Raw genomic sequence first — 19,349 nt, forward strand, 5'->3', positions numbered from 1 at the left:
ACTGTACGCGTGGAAACCACAGTCCTGCCCTTACCCCTCTCTTTTGCTTCTAATTTCATATGATTCAGATCCTGGAGGAAGAGACCAAATCATAACCCACTGACTCCACTGTATTACCATACAAATGAAAGAACTTACTAGAAACGGTGATCTGGATGGGCTCTTGGTCTAAACTAGAAACTACTGTTGACTGTGCTTGAAACTCTAAAAGTATTTTGAATCTCTTTAATTTCTGGATCAAATCATTGCTTCCAATTCACTTTTTAATTCCGAGAACCCCAAAACGTAGGGAACCCTTCAAAACCGCAAAGGCCCACGTGCCCGAGAGAAGGAAGCGGAGATTAAATGTGTAAATGATTCTGGCTTTCGTGCCCTTACTAGAAAAATCTTTAAAGCGACACATCGAAGAGAAGAAGCTCGTTCAAGTTGCAGCTTCTCAGAACCTATCCCAGCGAACCACTGGATTTCGGATTCCTCAGGCACAACTCCGAACTCGGAATTCTCCGCGGCTCCGAGACCTCGCCCTCTGGGGTCGCAAGGAATTTCGCAAACCGAGACGCGTCGCGGTTGCGGGGAGCGGACTTTCCGGGGGCGCGGGAAGCGCCACCCGGGAATCTCCCCATCAGCGGGCGTTTGGCGCAGCCAAGCGACAGGCTGGCGCCAGGGCTCAGAAACAGGGAGGCGCCGGTTGAGGCGGGGAGAACTTTGCGCTCCGAGCAGAACCACCCTTTGCTGGCCAGTCGCGTCGCTCCGCCGAGGAAGCAGGCGGCGGCGGCCACTGGGCGGAAAAGGGAGCGGAGCAAGGAAGGGAGGAAGTAGCGAGACAGGAAGAAAGATGAAGCCAGCGCTGGGGGGCCCCGCCGGAGGGTGGCCGACGGCGGAGCAAGGACGATTTGGCTTGTTTTTCGCACCCCGGGCGTGAACGCCTTCTCCTGAGCGACCCCAAGGAAATAAGGGGGTCTCGCCCGGGCAGAAAAGGGAAAGAAAAGAATCCAAGTGAGCGCATCGCCTCCTGGGTCGCGTTGGCCCCTAGGAACTCGGGCCGCCTCTCAGCCCAACCTCCCCGCGTGGCCGGACGCAGTGCCCGAGCCGCCCTGCAGATGGGGCGGGCAGAGAACGGGCGTCCAAGCCGCGGGTGACCGGCGCCGGCCCGCCCGCCTGCCTGGCTCCGCGCAGGGACCGGGCGGGCGGAGGATGCGCGGCGGAGGGACCTGGGCGCGCTAGGCTCCAACTTGGATGGCCCCGGGACCGCTTCGGCTCCTGGGAGCGCTTCGCCGCGAGGAGTGAGCCGCCGGCGGGACCTGGGGGCGGAGACGTGAGGCAGCGGCTGCAGGGGGGCGAGCCGGGCGCACGAGGGGGCGCGCTTTCTCCCTGCGGGTCTCAGTAATGAGGAGACTGAGTTTGTGGTGGCTGCTGAGCAGGGTCTGTCTGCTGCTGCCGCCGCCCTGCGCTCTGGTGCTGGCCGGGGTGCCCGGATCCTCCTCGCACCCGCAGCCCTGCCAGATCCTCAAGCGCATCGGGCACGCGGTGAGGGTGGGCGCGGTGCACTTGCAGCCCTGGACCACGGCCCCCCGCGCCGCCAGCCGCGCTCTGGACGGCAGCCGAGCAGGCGCCCAGCGGGATGAGCCCGAGCCAGGGACTTGGCGACCCCCGGCGCCCTCGCCGGGCGCACGCTGGTTGGGGAGCGCCCTGCACGGCCGGGGCCCGCCGCGCGCCCGGAAGCCGGGGGAGGGCGCCGCGGCGGAGACCCTGTGGCCTCGGGACGCCCTCCTCTTCGCCGTGGACAACCTGAACCGCGTGGAAGGGCTGCTGCCCTACAACCTGTCTTTGGAAGTAGTGATGGCCATCGAGGCGGGCCTGGGCGATCTGCCGCTCTTGCCCTTCTCCTCCCCAAGCTCGCCGTGGAGCAGTGACCCTTTCTCCTTTCTGCAGAGCGTGTGCCACACCGTGGTCGTGCAAGGGGTGTCGGCGCTGCTCGCCTTCCCCCAGAGCCAGGGCGAGATGATGGAGCTCGACTTGGTCAGCTCTGTCCTGCACATTCCAGTGATTAGCATCGTGCGCCACGAGTTTCCGCGGGAGAGTCAGGTGAGAGGAGTGGGGACGCCGTTTGGGGGCCGGGACCTTGTGGAGGGGAGGGGGGACTTGGGGCTTTACAACTTTGATAATGTTATAGGGGTCGGACCATATCCGTAGATGGTTGGTAGAAGAACCTCAGTAAAAGTAAAATAAGACAGTTTAAGTGCGGATGGAAAGAAAATGAGAGGTAGGGGTAGCAGATGGAAGAAAGGAAGTGGGGGGAATAAGCGAAAAAAATCCTCCTGTTTTGACCAGCTGAGCAACCCTAGTGGATGCTGGAGGGAAGTTAGAACTCAAAGTTCTGGATCGTGGAGAGCAATAGAGGTTCTAAAGACTAGCGCGGGGGTGGGGGGTGGGGTGGGGATGGAAGATCTCAGGCAAAGCGAGAGCCTTTCATTCCCTAGAGGAATTGAGAGCACGTGGCGGGAAACGCAGCATCTGCTCCGATTCCTGTAGAAGGTGTGCCTGAGGCTTGGGCGGGGGTGGAAGGAAGAAAACATCCCTCAGAATTCCTTTGAGTCAGTCAATAGAAAATCTGCAACTACTACGGAAGCAAGCGGTAAAGATGTGTGGTTAATTAGGCTTAGGCATTGGAATGCATTAGAAATATCTGAATGGATGGGAGGAACGCATTTGGGATTGGTGGTTTTTGGTTTGTTTGTTTGTTTTCCCCTATCTTCTTTCTGTGTGATGTGGGCTCAGAGACTGGTTGTATGCAGTTGCCGTGTTGAGCCCATTTCTGTCTCAATTATCTAGTAATAAAAAAAAATCTAATGATTCCATTTCTTAGGGGTTAAAAAATTGAATATATTTTCAAGAAAAGAAGCTATTTGTGAACTTACTGTTGAAGATAGTGATATTGAGGACCTGAGGGCAGAGTCCTTTCAGCAATAGGAGTTTTCTGCATTTTGCTCATTATTTTTATGAAAATATCAAGCTAAATTTAGCCTTGCACAAAGTATTTATGAAACAAGTAGGTAATTGTTGTTGGCCTCATGTTAAAGATTGAGAAACTAAGGAAAGTTTTGGTCAGTGTGTTGATAAAAGAGTTCAGACACTGGAGAATTTCTGACTATATATCATTTTACTATCCCTTTGGCTGAAAAAAAATTCTAATCTCTGTTCCTCCACTTTTGATATATATATATACAGAGATAAAAGCTCAAATGAGTAAGGCCAAATACAAGTGAAAAGTTTGATAGAATCTATGCATAAAATATCAAGAGAGCACTAAAGGTTTCTTTTTCTAGAAAAATGGATCTTACATTTTTAATCTTAGGAAGGCCGGGCACCCGTTACTTTCAGCAGTTGCCCAGAATATTGCTATTTAATGCTGAACTATAGAGATTTGATCTGCAGAGTGCAGGCTAATTAACTTTTATCTAAAACATTTCCGTCACCTGAATCTGAATGACTATAGGCAGCAGATGGGAAGGCATGGAAAACACCGGTGCACCAGGCTGCCAATGGCCAAAGTGTTATAAACATGAAGTTGCATCCATAGGGTGCATCATTATTAATATATATGCAGAATCAGATTGAACGAAATGAGAGAGTCAGCATCGCTTGCTTCTCATCATTGCTTCTTTATTAATACTTCATAAGTTGCCAATAGTGTTCAGTCTCCAGACTCCATTCCATTTGTAGATTGTTTGGCAAATCATAAATAGCAAGAATTTTCCCCAAATTAGTGGTTGTCAGGAAGGAGATTGTGTTCCATGATGGGTTTGTGCAGATATAGCACAGTACAAGGGGACCAGAGAAACCATGAAGCAGCGTCTAGAATTGGACAACTTCAAAGCTTTAGGACCACTGTGGGAACAGTCTTCCAGGGACAACCCTTACAAGCTGACAATAAAATGAACACTCTGCCAAGCACATTTACTTCTGTATTTCAAATCAGAAATGTATTTTAAATCACATTTGTCACTGTTATTTTCATGGTACACATCTTGAAAGGGAGAGATTATTCTATTAACTCAGATCTTGTTTGCCCAAGTGACGTTTTCTTTTATTTGTCTTTGTATTTTATATTCAAACATATCTAACTTGTCTTGCTTTTAGTATATCATTTAAATGTCATTCTACAATGTTCTATATTAAGAATGTCCAACTCAATGCCAAGTCACTATAATATGTAATTTTAGGAGAGGACCATAATCTGCTTTCAGCAAAAATAAACTGATCTTTCTTTCCCTTGCTTCTCCTAAAAAGCAGACCCATACACACACTTGTGTGTGATTTAAACACACACACACACAAGACAACTTTCAAAATATAAAACAATGTCAGAGTCCTTTTAGGCATTAAATAAAATGGACTTAATTTAGCCACCATTCTCAGTGAATTCTACTGCCCAGTGACCTAATACATTGATTGGGCCAGTGACTGAATAAAGGATGCTAGCAGAAAGTGGAATTGTCTACACAACCAAGTAGAATAAAATTGTGTCTCTTATTCAGACAAGTCAGAATTGCTTGGAGCAATCGCAGCAGTATTTCTCTCACTTTCTTTTGTACTGCTAGTTTCCTTCATATGAAACCTTTAATTAATAAATAATAGTTTTGATAGTATTCTACCACAGCTCATGAATGGAAAGAGATACCCCTGAAATGATTAAAACCCTGAGAAAAGCATAATAGTTTTATTTAATTAACTATTTATGGAAACAAACACATTAGATCATCAGCTTGTAAGGAACCAACTTTATTCAGTGTGGGAAATCCATTATGAGTAAGATAGTAAACTAGCCACTTTGGAAGCCATATGTATCATCACCGCATAAATAAAAGCTTCAGACAGCATTACACATAGGATAGGGTCAAAACACGTTTCCATCCAAAAAATTGACTTTACTACACACTCAAATCTCCACTTGAGGCTAATTCCTTATATTAAAATGATAATTTCTTCTAAATTCTGTTCCCATGACCTTCAAATAATGTTGCATATGGATCCAGTTACGTTTACATTTAAGTTATATATAAAGTTCCTATAATTGTTCTTTCTTTCTCTTCATCCCCAAACTACTTTTTCTTTTAGGGTTTTTGTATAGTTTCTCCAAAGTTAACTTCTTGAAATTCACCTGCTCAGGTAGTGACAGATACATATTTCTTTCTAAAATGTTTATCTCCTGTTAATTCCATATTGGTTCCCTTAGGTAGGGTTAATGGAGTGATATAATTTGCTTAGATCCAAACTCTCATGCAATTAAAAAGTGACTGGGTCACTATTTTCAACTCCAGTTGAACATACCAACTGTAGTTTGCCTGTCTCATGAGTCATACATGGTGTAATCAGTCATATATGCTGTTTAGTCCCATGGAAATATAAGTATTTCAGATGTTCCCCTTTCTCTGACAACACAGTGCTAAGTACAGAAGCTTATTTATTAGAATTTGGCTAGCATAGTGCCACTTTTGTATGATACAGGGACCAGAACAATGATACCACTAAGGTGCAGGTTTTCCCTCTATCTGAAAGTATACTTTACTATCTGAAAGTAAAACATTCCTATGAAACCTTTTGTAAGCCAAAATGGCATAAAGTGAAGAGTATTCTCCACTTTCCAAAAGTTCATGTAATGTCACTTCGCTTTAAGGAAAGACCTACATTAGCACCTGTTTTCCATAATGGAAAAAAAAATCAGAAGAGGATTTTCACTTTTATGAAAACAAAGTGGCATAATGTAGAGTTTCAGAAAGTGAGAGATACCTGTAGTGCCCCTTTACCCAAGGTTTTGCTTTCCACTGTCAATCATGGTCTGGAAGCAGATCTCTCCTCCCCTGACTTAGTGTCCAAAGGTCAATAGTAGCCTCACTGCATCACAACGCCTATGTCTTTCTCCTCACTTCATATTATTACATAGGCATTTTATCATTTCACATCATCACAAGAAAAAAGTGAATTTAGTACAATAAGATGTTTTGAGAGAGAGACCACATTCACTTAACTTTTATTATAGCATACTGTTATAATTGTTTTATTATTAGCTATAGTTAATCTCTTTTTTTAAATTTTTTTTTAATGTTTATTTATTTTTTGAGAGAGACAGAGACACAGCAGGAGCAGGGGAGGGGCACAGAGAGGGGGAGACAGAATCCGAAACAGGCTCCAGGCTCTGAGCTGTCAGCACAGAGCCTGACGCGGGGCTCGAACTCACAAACCGTGAGATCATGACCTGAGCCGAAGTCGGACGCCCAACCGACTGAGCCACCCAGGCGCCCCTATTGTTAATCTCTTAATGTGCCTAATTTATAAATTAAATTTTATCATAGGTATGTATGTACAGGAAAACCCACAGTATTCATAGTATAGGTACTATCCCTGGTTTCAGATATTCACTGGGGCTCTTGGAATGTATGCCCCACAGATAAGGGAGGGGCACTACTATATATAACTTAGGTGCATTATTAGGGGACAAGTAAAGGACATTTATTTTTAACAGATTTTCTCTCAACTGTATTGGTTTTCCTTGACTTGCTTCATGCAAAGCACTGCTGTCTGTCCTCTGAGGGAAATATATTCTTCTGCAATTCATGATGAATGGCTGATAGTAGCACCTAATTGTTGCTGACTTGAAGATAAATGATTTCAAATTAAATGTCAAGTGATACAAAACTTTTCTTAGAAGTGATCTTTTACAGATTCCTCTTGAGGAACAGAGACTTGGGACTAATTTGGAAGTTTTTATTTTTAATTTGGGGATTTTTTAAATAGTACTTAAAATTTTTTTCCAGATAAATAGATCAGAACAGACTAGCAGATACATTCGTTGGGCAATTAATCTGTCTCACCCACTTTTCTTTGTGCCTTCCTCAGTATAATCATAGAGAATATTTGGTTTTGACCTTCTTTGACTCATCTTGGAGTTAATTTATGATGAATCAACTGAACTGAGTATCTGAATCATCTGAAGACCAATTTCAATATCCCTTAATGTTTTATCTTTTGGTGTTGTGCAATCCACCATGGATTTTGTGCCATTAGATCTTATTTCATGAATACCTCCAGTCAAATTCCAATAATGTTGGTTAAAAGGGCACAATATAATGGAAGGTATATTAAATAATAGTCAAGACTCTCAGTCTACTTCTGCCTTTTACTGGCCATGTAATCTTGGGCAAGTGCCCAAGTTCTATATACCCATTCAAATGAAAATGAAAATGTGTTGCTGAGCTCCATGCTTATCAGTCAAAAGAAGGTACTTACCAATCTGACACAGTTGTTTTATAAATCAAATAAGAAAATGAAGTACTTTGGGAAAATTTATAGTATTAGCCCAATGACTGGTAGAGAGGTGTTGGTTATGATCTGATAAGAATCATCCAAGTCTTAATTCTTCACTAATTCTCATTAGTAGTTACTGATCAAATTGGGATGTGATTCACAGTAACGTGTCTTCATTCTCCACCTTACTATCTACTCCCTCATTTTCTTCCTCCTTAGAGAAAAAAAATAGTAAGTAGGTTTAGTCCTCCCCCAAAAAGGGGGAAAAGAAAAAACTTTTAAGTATGTTGCACACTTGCCCCAAGATAGAGGACATGCCATAGGTACTATTTCTATACTGATGGCAAATTTTTACCTTTCGCACATCTAACACAGTTTCTAGAGCCTTACGTATTGCCTTAGGTAGAAGCCTCAATAAGATGCTCAAGGTTTTTCAGAAATGTTGGTCTCTCACGTTGGTCATAAGTTTTTCCTGTGAGCAAACTTACAATAATAGATTGTTTATGAGACTATGGCCATATAGTTAACCCACTCCACCTACTGTGTCAGTAACCACACTGGTTGGCTCATCTGACATTATTTTCACAGCAAGTCTTTCTTGATGAGAACAGCAGTGTGTTGGTCCATTCTGGCACAAGCTCCTTATCTCATCATGGATAGATTACAAAGAGTTTGCAAACCAGCTACTTTGAGTACCACGGCCCTAGACAATTATGTGGGGCTCTCATAGCAAGGTATTGCTCAATTTGGTGGCATCACTAAATGTAGAGATGAGCACCTCATCGTCTCTTCTCCTGCCTACCCTAGCTTCTGCCACTCACATACACAGAAAATTAGAGGAAGTGTAGAGCACCAGAAATGAGACGCTACATCTATAAAAGTAGGCAAGAAGGAGGAAAGAACATCTCAGCATCTGCCATGTTACTTTTGGAGAGAATGCATGAATAACAAACTAATGGAAATCTTTAAGCCACTGATTTGTCTTTCTCAGATCTTTTCTTTATGGGGTAGTGGGAGAAAAGAGCAATGGGGAAAAGGTGAGCAAAGAGTAAGCTAGCTATCTGCCCCCACTCTTGCCTCTTCCCTCCCCTTCGCCTAACCTAACACCTCAGCCAGATTTTCAGGTCTCCTTCTGAATGGGCATGATTCAGTCACTTTCAGAGGACACTGTGATCTTCTGCATTGAAGGAGCAGGTTGATCACACGGACCTGGACTGGTATTGCGTCAACTGGAGTGAATACTGATACTGAAAGGCTAGTATCTGGTTTAGCCAGCGATGGTCTACTGGTAGAGATGAGCCTTCAGAAGTTCAAGTAGTAAAGAATTAAGCAGGATGACTTCATTTTTAGTCAGGCTGAATTATGCCCAATTGTTAGTCTTTGAGTCATACATTTAGGAACAAACTAAATCATACATATTTTTGTAGCATTTATGCTTTTCAAGTCTTCACAAATGTGCTCACAGAATCCTCCTAACAGCCTTGTGAAGTAGAGAACAATGTATAGAAAACATATAGGGTACTAGAGAAAGCTATGCATTATAGGAAGTGAAGAGTCACCAAGAAGAAAAACAGACTAATAGCTTCTTCTACATTCAGTGTATTTGTTAGCCTACAATCCAAGAACAGACTGGATCCATCACTGCTTTTGAATTACCTCAGAAAGTGGATAAAAGAGAGCAATATATGCTTCAGGTTTGATTGTTAAAAGCATATTTCACACTAAATAACCAATAATGGGAATTGAATTAAATGAATCATGATACAGTTTTACAGTGGAGTTCTATATACCCATTCAAATGAAAATATATTGACATATATAGAGAAAAAATTTTTATAATGTGTGTAAAGTGTGACCTTGATCCTGTAAACGATGAAGTCTAGAATTTTATTTATAAAAATGATAAATGTGATTGTAACTGGATGATCTATGCTTCCCTATCTGTGCTCCAGTTTTTTTTAAAGTATGTATTACCTACATGATTAAAAATATTAAGAGGAAAAAAAGACAAGTTACCTTCACCTTTCCTCACCAATGCTTTCAATACTTCAATATGAAAATATAGATTTTAGGAAAAAGTAAATTGTAGAGCATGTTTACATTTATCAAAGTCCTTTCCCATCTTTTTTTTTTTTCATTTTATTCTCACAATTACTTTGTAAGGTAAGCAGGACAAATAGTGTACCTTTGTTTTGCAAGTGAGATAATAATAACATAAATGAAAGAAATACAAAGTAAGCGTTAAGGGAAAAGGTTTCTGAGAAGCACAGACCTATGTCTGAATCTTAGCTTTACAACTTTCTAGACATTTTACCTTGGGAAATATGCCTCAATTTCTTGATCCACGAAATACGACTATCTCAGAAAGTTACGGTGAAGACAACACCATGTATGCGAAGTTCTAAGCACGGTACCTAGAGCACTGTGTGTTCTTACTATGTCAGTGATCATTCTTTTAATACAAAGGATTGGCATGTTTAATAAAAACTAAAACTATCAGAGTAAGTCCTCAAATATCCTGGGTTGCTCTCCAGAGTACCTCCGAATGCATTTTCAGTATGCACATGATAGTCAAGCTTAGGAGATCCAGTTCCAGTGGACCAACCCTAAGCAAAGCAAAGAAATATGCTGTTTTGAAACCCCACTTAGGGGTCCAATTCACTGAAGTGCATTCTCAGCTTAGGTATATGTAAAGTTGGTCAGCAATGAGGTGAACTTCGAGGTCTAGTTTCAACTAGTTGCTCCTTTGTATTGGTTCTCAATGACTGGATCTTTGGACTGGTTATGTCAGAGGTAAAAAATAATGCTCTATTTCTATTAGTCGGTGTAAGTGAGGAATTCATAACTCTTGCCTTTATCTACTAACCTAATTTCTCATAGGAGGCTCCCAGAAATTAAACTTAAGAAATAGTAGAACCATGAGCCAATTGATATTTTAGACTTCTAGAGGAAAATGAGGTTGTTAGAAAGGGCAGAGTCTCACTTGACATGGATTGAAGGTTCAGAAGTTTCCCATTTCATACAGGATTTATCTGTACTAAAGTAACTGATTTGTGGCATATATTAGCTCAAAAGTTTAGGGACAATAGCACTATTATATACTAAGGCTTACCCAAAAAAGATACCCATAAGGCAAACTGTGGTTTATTGAATGCTGACGATATCAAAACTGATGCATACAGCTTTGAGGGACTTTTTAACCAACTGAGCCACCCAGGCACCCCTTTGAGGGACTTTTTAAATGCATATTGCTGTTCTGATTATAAAAGTCATGGATACATGTGCACTGCTTCGCATGGGTGTCCACAGATGACCTTGAGTTACATTTTGATATATTTTATTCTCTCAAGGCTAATGGTTTAAAATTTTTATAAACCATTGGGTACAGTTAAAGCCTTACTGTCAGTCCAAATGGGCTGGACAAAAGGACAGGAGAGGGGAAAAATTTTTTTTTGTTAACTTTCCAAAAAGTCAGAGTTGATAGGGCCTTTTGAAACTTGGGCACTCTGAATTGATGGTATTTCTATATTAAAAGGTGGTATTTTCCTTTGTATGTGCAACCTAGCTTTATATTGTCAACATTCTACAAGTGGCTGTGTCTGTACGGTTCCAAACAATGGCTTGGTCTGGATCTTTCAGTGCCATTCCTAAGAATGACTTGGAAATGGGTTGCCACTACTCTCTTCTCAGTTTGGGATGGTCATTAGCAGAACTTCCAGTGTCAAGCACTTTCAGGGCCACACAACCTACATGCAGTCTCTTGCTGTTTTTTGTATTGAAGGCCCCAACCCAAAGCCAAACAAAAGTGGGGTTAATACTCTCCAGATTAAAAATAAAGAAATTTTATCTCATAAACAAAGTGAGCTGCTCAGCATGTCTTCATCTAACAGAATCACAATCTGCCTGTTGCAGAATTCCATTTGTTCAGTCCCAACTGGAGGTATTTAAATAGGGATTCCATTAAACAAAGAATTTGCTTCTATATATTATGAATTTAATAGGTTCAGACAGAGAGCTGTTATTGTTTTGATACTATACAAGAAATTCATTTGAGTCACGTCACACACTGTGTTATACACACAAAGAAAAGCTTCAGTATATACCTGAAAATGAATGATAAATCCATGCCTGAATCAATCCAGTGTGCCTTCATCTGGTTGCAGGCACAGAGAGCCATCTAGTGTTCCCTAAAATACAGCTTTTAGGTAAAGCATCCTAGATATCCAACCTGACAAGGCAGGAAAAGGATTCCAAAGAGCTTTTAGTCCATGTCCCAGCCTTTTAAGTCTGTGGGAAATCTAGGTTAATCCACCACAGAAAGGACCTTCTTTTGCCTTCTAAGAAGATCCAACAATCTCTGTTCTTTGGCCACCGTACCTATAGTTGCAGTTATAAACCTTAAAGTAAGACTATCTGAAAGTGTATGTTTCGAGGGGTTGGGAGGCAAATGTCAATGGCTTTTACCAACTGTAGGAAGGCAGTGGCTAATTGTTGTAGTAACTGTATTTACTATCACTTTCGTTTATAAAGCAACTTGAAAAGATGTAGCCATTTTATTGTGTTAAGCATATCATTTGCTCCTTTATGTCCAACTATAAAAACTTTATGTCCTTTGTGGATAATTCCAAAAATAAAAAAATACCAAAGAATAAAATAAAAATCACCCATAAACCCACAACCCAGAGATTTAGACATATGTATGTGTGGTAAAATTGGGATCCATGCTATTTTATGATTTTTAAAATGTATATTATAAACATCTTTCTGTGTCATTAATATTTTTTTCATTATTTTTAATGGCTATATAATTTGCCTTGGAATAGATTGTTTCATTTGTTTGACCACTGTTGTTTGAATCCAGGTATTTCCCCCCAAAAAATCAGTAACACTTTAACTAATGAGACTTTACCAGCCTGGTCCTTCTTGTAGTTTTTGGTGCTATGGAACATCCACTACTTGAGTTCTAGGACATCATCATGGTTGGGGTTTATTGTGTGTGTCTTTTTTTTTTCCGGCTCTTTCATTATCTTTCACTGATTTTACTTGCTGTCTTTGACCACTTGTAGTAACAATCCTAAGGCTGTGCTAAAATGATAGCTACTAGCTCTGTATGAAAACATTTAAATACATTTAAATTAATTAAAATGATATAAAATTTAGAACTATCTCAGATGCTCTCACCCCATTTCAAGTGCTCAGTGGCCACATGTGGGTAGTGGCTACTGTATTTGACACCACGGGTACACAACATTTTCTGTCTTCATAGAAAGTTCCCATTGGACATTCTATTGCTGTCAAAGGGCATGCAGTTGTAAGAAGCAGAAACTCATTCTGTGGAGCTCAAAAGTGAGGAGTTTATGCTGAAAACTGCAGGAAAATGACAAGGAAGAAAATTGCAGGAGCTGCTGGAAAGTGGTAGGGCAGCTACTCTCTGCCCGTCTCCTGGGGCCCAAAAGCTCTTCTTCTCTTGGCTCCTTTCTTCACATCTGCTCCATCCTTCTCTCTGGATACCAGCTTCTTCCTCTGCCCTGCCATGACTTCTGCATGAATGTGGTTCTGATTTACTATGATGATTAAATGTAGCCTGAACTCAGTAGGATTTACAGCTCTAATCATCTGAGCAGGGTAAGGAATTAGAGAATGACTATGGTTCGTCACCAAGGCCTATCTGAAGAGGTGACATCTGAACATAGAATGAAGTAAGAAGTGAATCATGCAAGTTTCTAAGGGAAGAGCATTGTAAGCAGAGAGAACAAAAGTACAAAGCTCCTGAGGTAGGAATGAGCAGAGCAAGAAATGTTTGTTGAATAAATGAAAAAATGGGCTATCCTTAGGTACTATCCTTTATGACATTTGTGAGTGGGCACAGTTTCAAAGAAGGTATATAACTAGTGAGGCAGTACCCAGATCTGGGGTACTCATATACATGGGTATTTCCCAAGGTTTGGACCCCTGAATTTGTGTCCTGGCATAGGGCAATACCAGGAATTTCTAACTGGAATTTCCAGTTCTATCTCATTCTCACCTTAAACTCAAAATATCTAAAGATATCCTAAGGTTGTGCCCCCTCTTACCTATAAACAAGAATTCTCATACCATCTTGGACCTCTCCCTTCTTCTCATCAGGTTCTGTTGCCTTCCTTTGAATACTTTCCATACCTTCATCCTTCCTTCTTTTCACAAGACATTAGCTGCTCCCATCAATATTCTTGAGTAGCCTCTAGATCTCTAGTTTCTTTCCCCCAAGCCATTCTACAATCTTCTGAAAGCAAAGCAACTTCCATTCATTTATTCATTCTTTATTTAAAATTTTTTTAAGTTTATTTATTTTTGAGAGAGAGAGTGTGTGTGTGTGTGTATGTGTGTGTGTGTGTGTGTGTGTGTCTGTGAGAGCAAGTGAGGGAGGGGCAGAGAGAGAGAGAGAGAGAGAGAGAGAGAGAGAGAGAGAGAGAATCCCAACCAGACTCTGCACTGTCAGTATGGGCCTGTTGCGGGGCTCGAACTCACAACCCATGAGATCACGACCTGAGCCAAAATTAAGAGTCGGGCGCTCAACCAACTGAGCCACCCAGGTGCCTCTTCATTCTTCATTTTTTATTCAAGTATAACACACTAAGCTTCATGCCAACTCCCTGCTCAATGGCCATCTTACTATTGCAATATCATCATCCTTTTTCCATGTCCCAACACTCCTGAGGGATGAAACACACACTTAATCACAATGATGCACTACAAGAGTAATTCACAGAATTGAAGCAGGGTACACTGAGCTTAAGAGAATGTATCAGATTCTCCAAGCTTTGTTAGTATAGTTCAAGAGTATTCCATCCCTCATTCTCAAGATTCTGACATGCCTCCCCTGAAGCCAGAGAAACACAGGTTAATGATGAGCAAACTTACAGAATCTGGTCCTCAAGACCTTTCACAAACACATGCAAATAACTCTTTCCAATTCATGACATTCTTTTGAGATTCAGGTGCCCAGAAAGCATAAAATCTCTAGGAATAGAAATGTGTGTGTGACATAAAAAAAAAATCAATAGATGTAAATTATTATATTAAAAAGCATTTCTCCATTATATATCTATATAGAAAGACAGGTATATACCCAAGTTGTCATGATTTGCAGATGAATTAAGCTCCTATTCAGAATTGATTTTTCCATTGAAACAATGTTATCTGTGGCTGTTAAGACCTCAGGCCAGGCCACAAAAGCCTGTTTGACCCATGCTATAAGAGAATTCTGGTAATAGTGTTTCTGCAGATGCTGAACACTATCTGTTACAGGCTCTTTTTGTTTGAGACCAAGGGGATATGGAGTGAGGAGGCCAACCAGAAGAACTGACTTTAAATTATCATTCCAGAGTCATCTGTACAGTCTTGGAAAATGTCTTCTGAGTCTCAGTTTTTTAATATTATAAATTATAAATAAATAGTCCCTCATTAAGCAGGTATTGGTTGTGTACTTACTATGCTGTTTTAAAGAATCGATATGGGTTGCAGCAAATCAGCATACATAAAAACACTTTGTAAATTCAAATTTAAAAAACAGATGAGAAGCATTCTTACTGAAGCATCTGTTTCATCACGAAGACACTTGTAGTTCCGCTTTTGGAAAGCCAGGACATATCTTCTCCAGTGCTAATTTGGCCATGGGAATAGCCCACCCTTGTCCTGCCCTCCTACACTGAACCACAGTAATCCCACTGTAACTTCAATGGTCACCAGCAGCTGGAAAGGGAGGAAAGGAGGGCAGGGTGGTTTCACACTTTCCAAATGGAGACTCTAAAAAGTGCTCAGGGCATCTGGGTGGCTCAGTCAGTTAAGCATCCGATTTCGACTCAGGTCACCGTCTCACGGTTCATGGGCTCGAGCCTTGTGCTGGGATTCTCTCTCTCCTGTTCTCTCTGACCTTCCCTCATTCACTGTCTCTCTCTCTCTCTCTCTCTCTCAATAAATAAATAAATAAATAAATAAATAAATAAATAAATAAATAAATAAATAAATAAACAAAAAAGTGCTCATCCTAGCTGCTCGTCTCAGGCCTGAGGAGGGGAAGAAAGGGCTTTGAGGATCTGACAGGATAGGAAAGCTACAGCCAGGACACAGGTTGGAATGAGAGACACTTTGGAAATCAAATATTAAAGCTCAGATTGCCTGCTAATATTCATAAAAACACATTAGTTCAGATTTAAGGTTTCATCAGTTTCTAAATAATATTTCATAATGGAGTGGGATCCTGGAAAATAATCAAACCTCATTCTAGCGTTCATTCCAAGTCTGCCTTTAGCACTTGCTGGACAGCAGCCACTTAAAAATCTTTTCCTTTCCTTAGGTCAGAACCAGTTCTGGATTCACCGCCCCACGCCCACCCCAGGCCAGGAGAGCCCTTAGGATCCTCTTTATGCAAAGTAATGCTGGGAAAGGTCAGGAATAAACCAGCAGGCTTACCCTTAGCCACACCATCCATGCCTACAGTATTTCACTGTCCTCCTAGCTGACTTCTCTGCCTCCAGTTTTGGCTCTTCAGTTACATTCTCCAAGCGACTGTCAGAAAAAGAAACAGTTCACTGGCCTGCTTAAACCTGGTCGCTCCTCCCTAAAAACTACAGCCTAGTTTCCCATTTCAGGGATTGTGTACTGCCTTCATAAGTTTTGCCATATCTCTGCATCACCTGTTGCCATTAATTTTTTTTTAATTTTTTTTTCAACATTTATTTATTTTTGGGACAGAGAGAGACAGAGCATGAACGGGGGAGGGGCAGAGAGAGAGGGAGACACAGAATCGGAAACAGGCTCCAGGCTCTGAGCCATCAGCCCAGAGCCTGACGCGGGGCTCGAACTCACGGACCGCGAGATCGTGACCTGGCTGAAGTCGGACGCCTAACCGACTGCGCCACCCAGGCGCCCCAGCCATTAAATTTTAAAATCACTCTTTTTACTTAAATAAGTGTATTAAAAAACATTTTTTTATCATCACATTAGTGAGAAACCAGTCCCCCTTTCCATAAATAGAAATAAGTACACAAAAGGGACACATGGGTGGCTCAGTTGGTTAAGCGTCCCACTTCAACTCAGGTCATGATCTCACAGTTCAGGAATCCGAGCCCCGCATTGGGCTCTCTGCTATCAGTGCAGAGCCCACTTTCAGTCCTCTGTCTCCCTCTTTCTCTGCCCATCCCTAGCTTGTGCTCTCTCTTTCTCTCTCTCAAAAATAAACATTAAAAAAAAAAGATTCTTAAGAAATAAGTACACAATGAAGTAAGTACAGCATGAAAATAAAATCGTTCTAGCTGGGTAGGTAGCTGTGCCTGAGCCCTTCTTCAAAAGGGAAAATTTCCAGGTGTTAGGGAAGTGTTGAAGGCATATTGACACCAAATGGAGGCTTTCTCCTAGATTTAGCAGAAGGATTAAACACTAATTGAGAAGGGATTAACATTCTCACTGTGTGATTCAGTGTTACTTAATGTCAAGTCCCTGATCAAGATCCTCTCATGAACCGCCTACACTCTGCCAGCCTCTCACCTATAGGTTGAATTCTAAGCAGCTTAGTGCGGCATTCAAGACCCTTCATTATCTGAGCCTTGATTAGCTTCTTTTTTTAAAAATTTTTTCAAATGTTTCTTTATTTTTGAGAGAGAGACAGAGTGCAAGCAGGGAAGGCGGCAGAGAGAGAGAGAGGGACACAGAATCTGGGGAAGGGGCAGAGAGAGAGAGAGACACACAGAGTCCGAAGCAGGCTCCAGGCTCTGTGTTATCATCACAGAGCCTGACATGGGGCTCCAACTCACAAACTGTGAGATCATGACCTGAGCTGAAACCAAGTGTCAGATATTTAACCAACTGAGCCACCCCGGTGCCCCTCTTCTCATTTCTTCTTGATACTAACCCTCTGCCCTTGCACTCTGCTCAACAGTGCCTAAATGCACAATGCTGTTCCAAGCCTTGGCACATGCTACTCTCACTCTTTGGAATGATCTTTCCCCTTGTGTCTGCCTGAAACTCCTATTCAACCTTCAAACCTTTGCTCAAATATCACATATGCCCCGTTGACTGCCCATCCTCTCCCTGCCACAGTTAGCCAATTCCACTTTTGTGGGACATCCTTCTTTTGTAGATCTATCAAACAGCAGGGTAATTATTTATTAACATGTGTCTCCGTCCTCCATTGAATTAAATCCTAAGCTTCTAATATAGTGCATGGCTCATAATAGATGTTCAGTGACTGTTGACTAAAGTGAATGAATGGTACATATCCATCCCTTCCAGTGTAACAGAACTAAGTACAGTAATCCCTATGGGAAACCCACTGACTGTTCAGATGGGATGATGTGAACCTAAGAAAGTGTACCACCTTATGAAAAAGGATGCTCATTCACTGTGGTGGATAGAGTTCATGACCACCCAGAATTTACTGTTATGTAGAACAAAGCTGGAGGAGTAAGGCCTTGGGGAAATTGATTTTGTAAGAAGTAGAAAACCTGTTTCTACCACCCTATTAAATTTTTTATATATCTTTCATTGTCCCCAAATCGGTTTTCAATTTCCTAGAGACCACAAGTGACAGGAAAATGACATTGTTCTCATTTCTGTGAGCCACTGCTTTCCCAAATTTTAATCCCCCCTTCAGCCAATTTCACTATATTGTATAGACAAAAGATTCTTGACATATAAAATTAAAGAAAGTCAGAGCTGATGAAAAGTAAAGTTACTGGAAATAATCACCAGTTAAGAAGAGAAAACTCTAGAATTGTATTTCATCCTGTCATCCCTTGTCAAACAAAATAATCAGGAAATCAGACAAGAGTTCAGTTCTAAGACTAACCAGTTCTATTCCTGGCTCAGTTTCTTTCATTAAGTATAACTCCTTAGGCTTTCAGACCTCTGGAGTGGTGGCCATCTGTGTGTTAGCAATACCCAGATAACTTTTCAAAATGTAGATTCCCAAACTTATGAAAGCCCAACTTATTCCCCTGGGTTTGGAGCACAGAAATCTGTCTAAAAACCAACAACTTCACAGGTGATTGTGTCCACAGGTGATTCAGAGTATCATATTTTGGGACACCATTATCCTAAGAGTCCCCCCACTAAAGTGATTTTCACATTGTGACCAGGCACCACCTGAAACAAAAGCCCAAGGAAATTTTTTCTTACTTTCCATAATTTATTTATTTTTTATAATTTACATCCAAGTTAGTTAGCATATGCTCCAACAATGATTTCAGGAGTAGATTCCTTAATGCCCCTTACCCATTTAGCCCATACCCCTTCCCACAACCCCATCAGCAACCCTCTGTTTATTCTCTATATTTAAGAGTCTCTTATGTTTTGTTTCCCTCCCTGTTTTTATATTATTTTTGCTTCCCTTCCCTTATGTTCATCTGTTTTGTATCTTAAAGTCCTCATATGAGTGAAGTCATACGATATTTGTCTTTCTCTCACTGACTAACTTCGCTTAGCATAATACCCTCTAGTTCCATCCATGTAGTTGCAAATGGCAGGATTTCATTCTTTTTGATTGCCGAGTAATACCCCATTGTATATATATACCACATCCTCTTTATCCATTCATCCATCGATGGACATTTGGGCTCTTTCCATACTTTGGCTATTGTTGATAGCACTGCTGTAAACATTGGGGTACATGTGTCCCTTCAAATAAGCATGCTATGTCTCCCTTGGATAAATACCTAGTAGTGCAATTGTGGGGTCGTAGGGTAGTTCTATTTATAATTTTTTGAGGAACCTCCATACTGTTTCCCAGAGTGGCTGCACCAGTTTGCATTCCCACCAGCAGTGCAAAAGAGATCCTCTTTCTCCACATCCTCGCCAACATCTGTTGTTGCCTGAATCGTTAATGTTAGCCATTCTGACAGGTGTGAGGTGGTATCTCAATGTGGTTTTGATTTGTATTTCCCTGATGATGAATGATGTTGAGCATTTTTTCATTTGTGTGTTTGCCATCTGGATGTCTTTGGAGAAGTGTCTATTCATCTCTTTTACCCATTTCTTCACTGGATTATTTGTTTTTTGGGTGTTGAGTT

The 19,349-nt window shown here is 41.5% G+C and overlaps 1 protein-coding gene across 2 annotated transcripts in view; it reads left to right on the top strand.

Annotated features, from left to right (window-relative positions):
• The first annotated feature begins 774 nt into the window (after positions 1-774).
• GRIN3A (glutamate ionotropic receptor NMDA type subunit 3A) overlaps positions 775-19,349 on the top strand; it is a 169,333-nt gene continuing 150,758 nt past the window's right edge. For both annotated transcript variants that reach the window (XM_047829605.1, XM_047829606.1), the window contains exon 1: positions 775-2,085. In XM_047829605.1, coding sequence (XP_047685561.1) covers positions 1,387-2,085 — 699 coding nt within the window. In that variant the 5' untranslated portion in view covers positions 775-1,386. The remainder of the gene's footprint in view (positions 2,086-19,349) is intronic.

The sequence above is a fragment of the Prionailurus viverrinus genome, chromosome D4 (assembly GCF_022837055.1).
Source record: "Prionailurus viverrinus isolate Anna chromosome D4, UM_Priviv_1.0, whole genome shotgun sequence".
In the NCBI taxonomy this organism is placed as follows: Eukaryota; Metazoa; Chordata; class Mammalia; order Carnivora; family Felidae; genus Prionailurus; species Prionailurus viverrinus.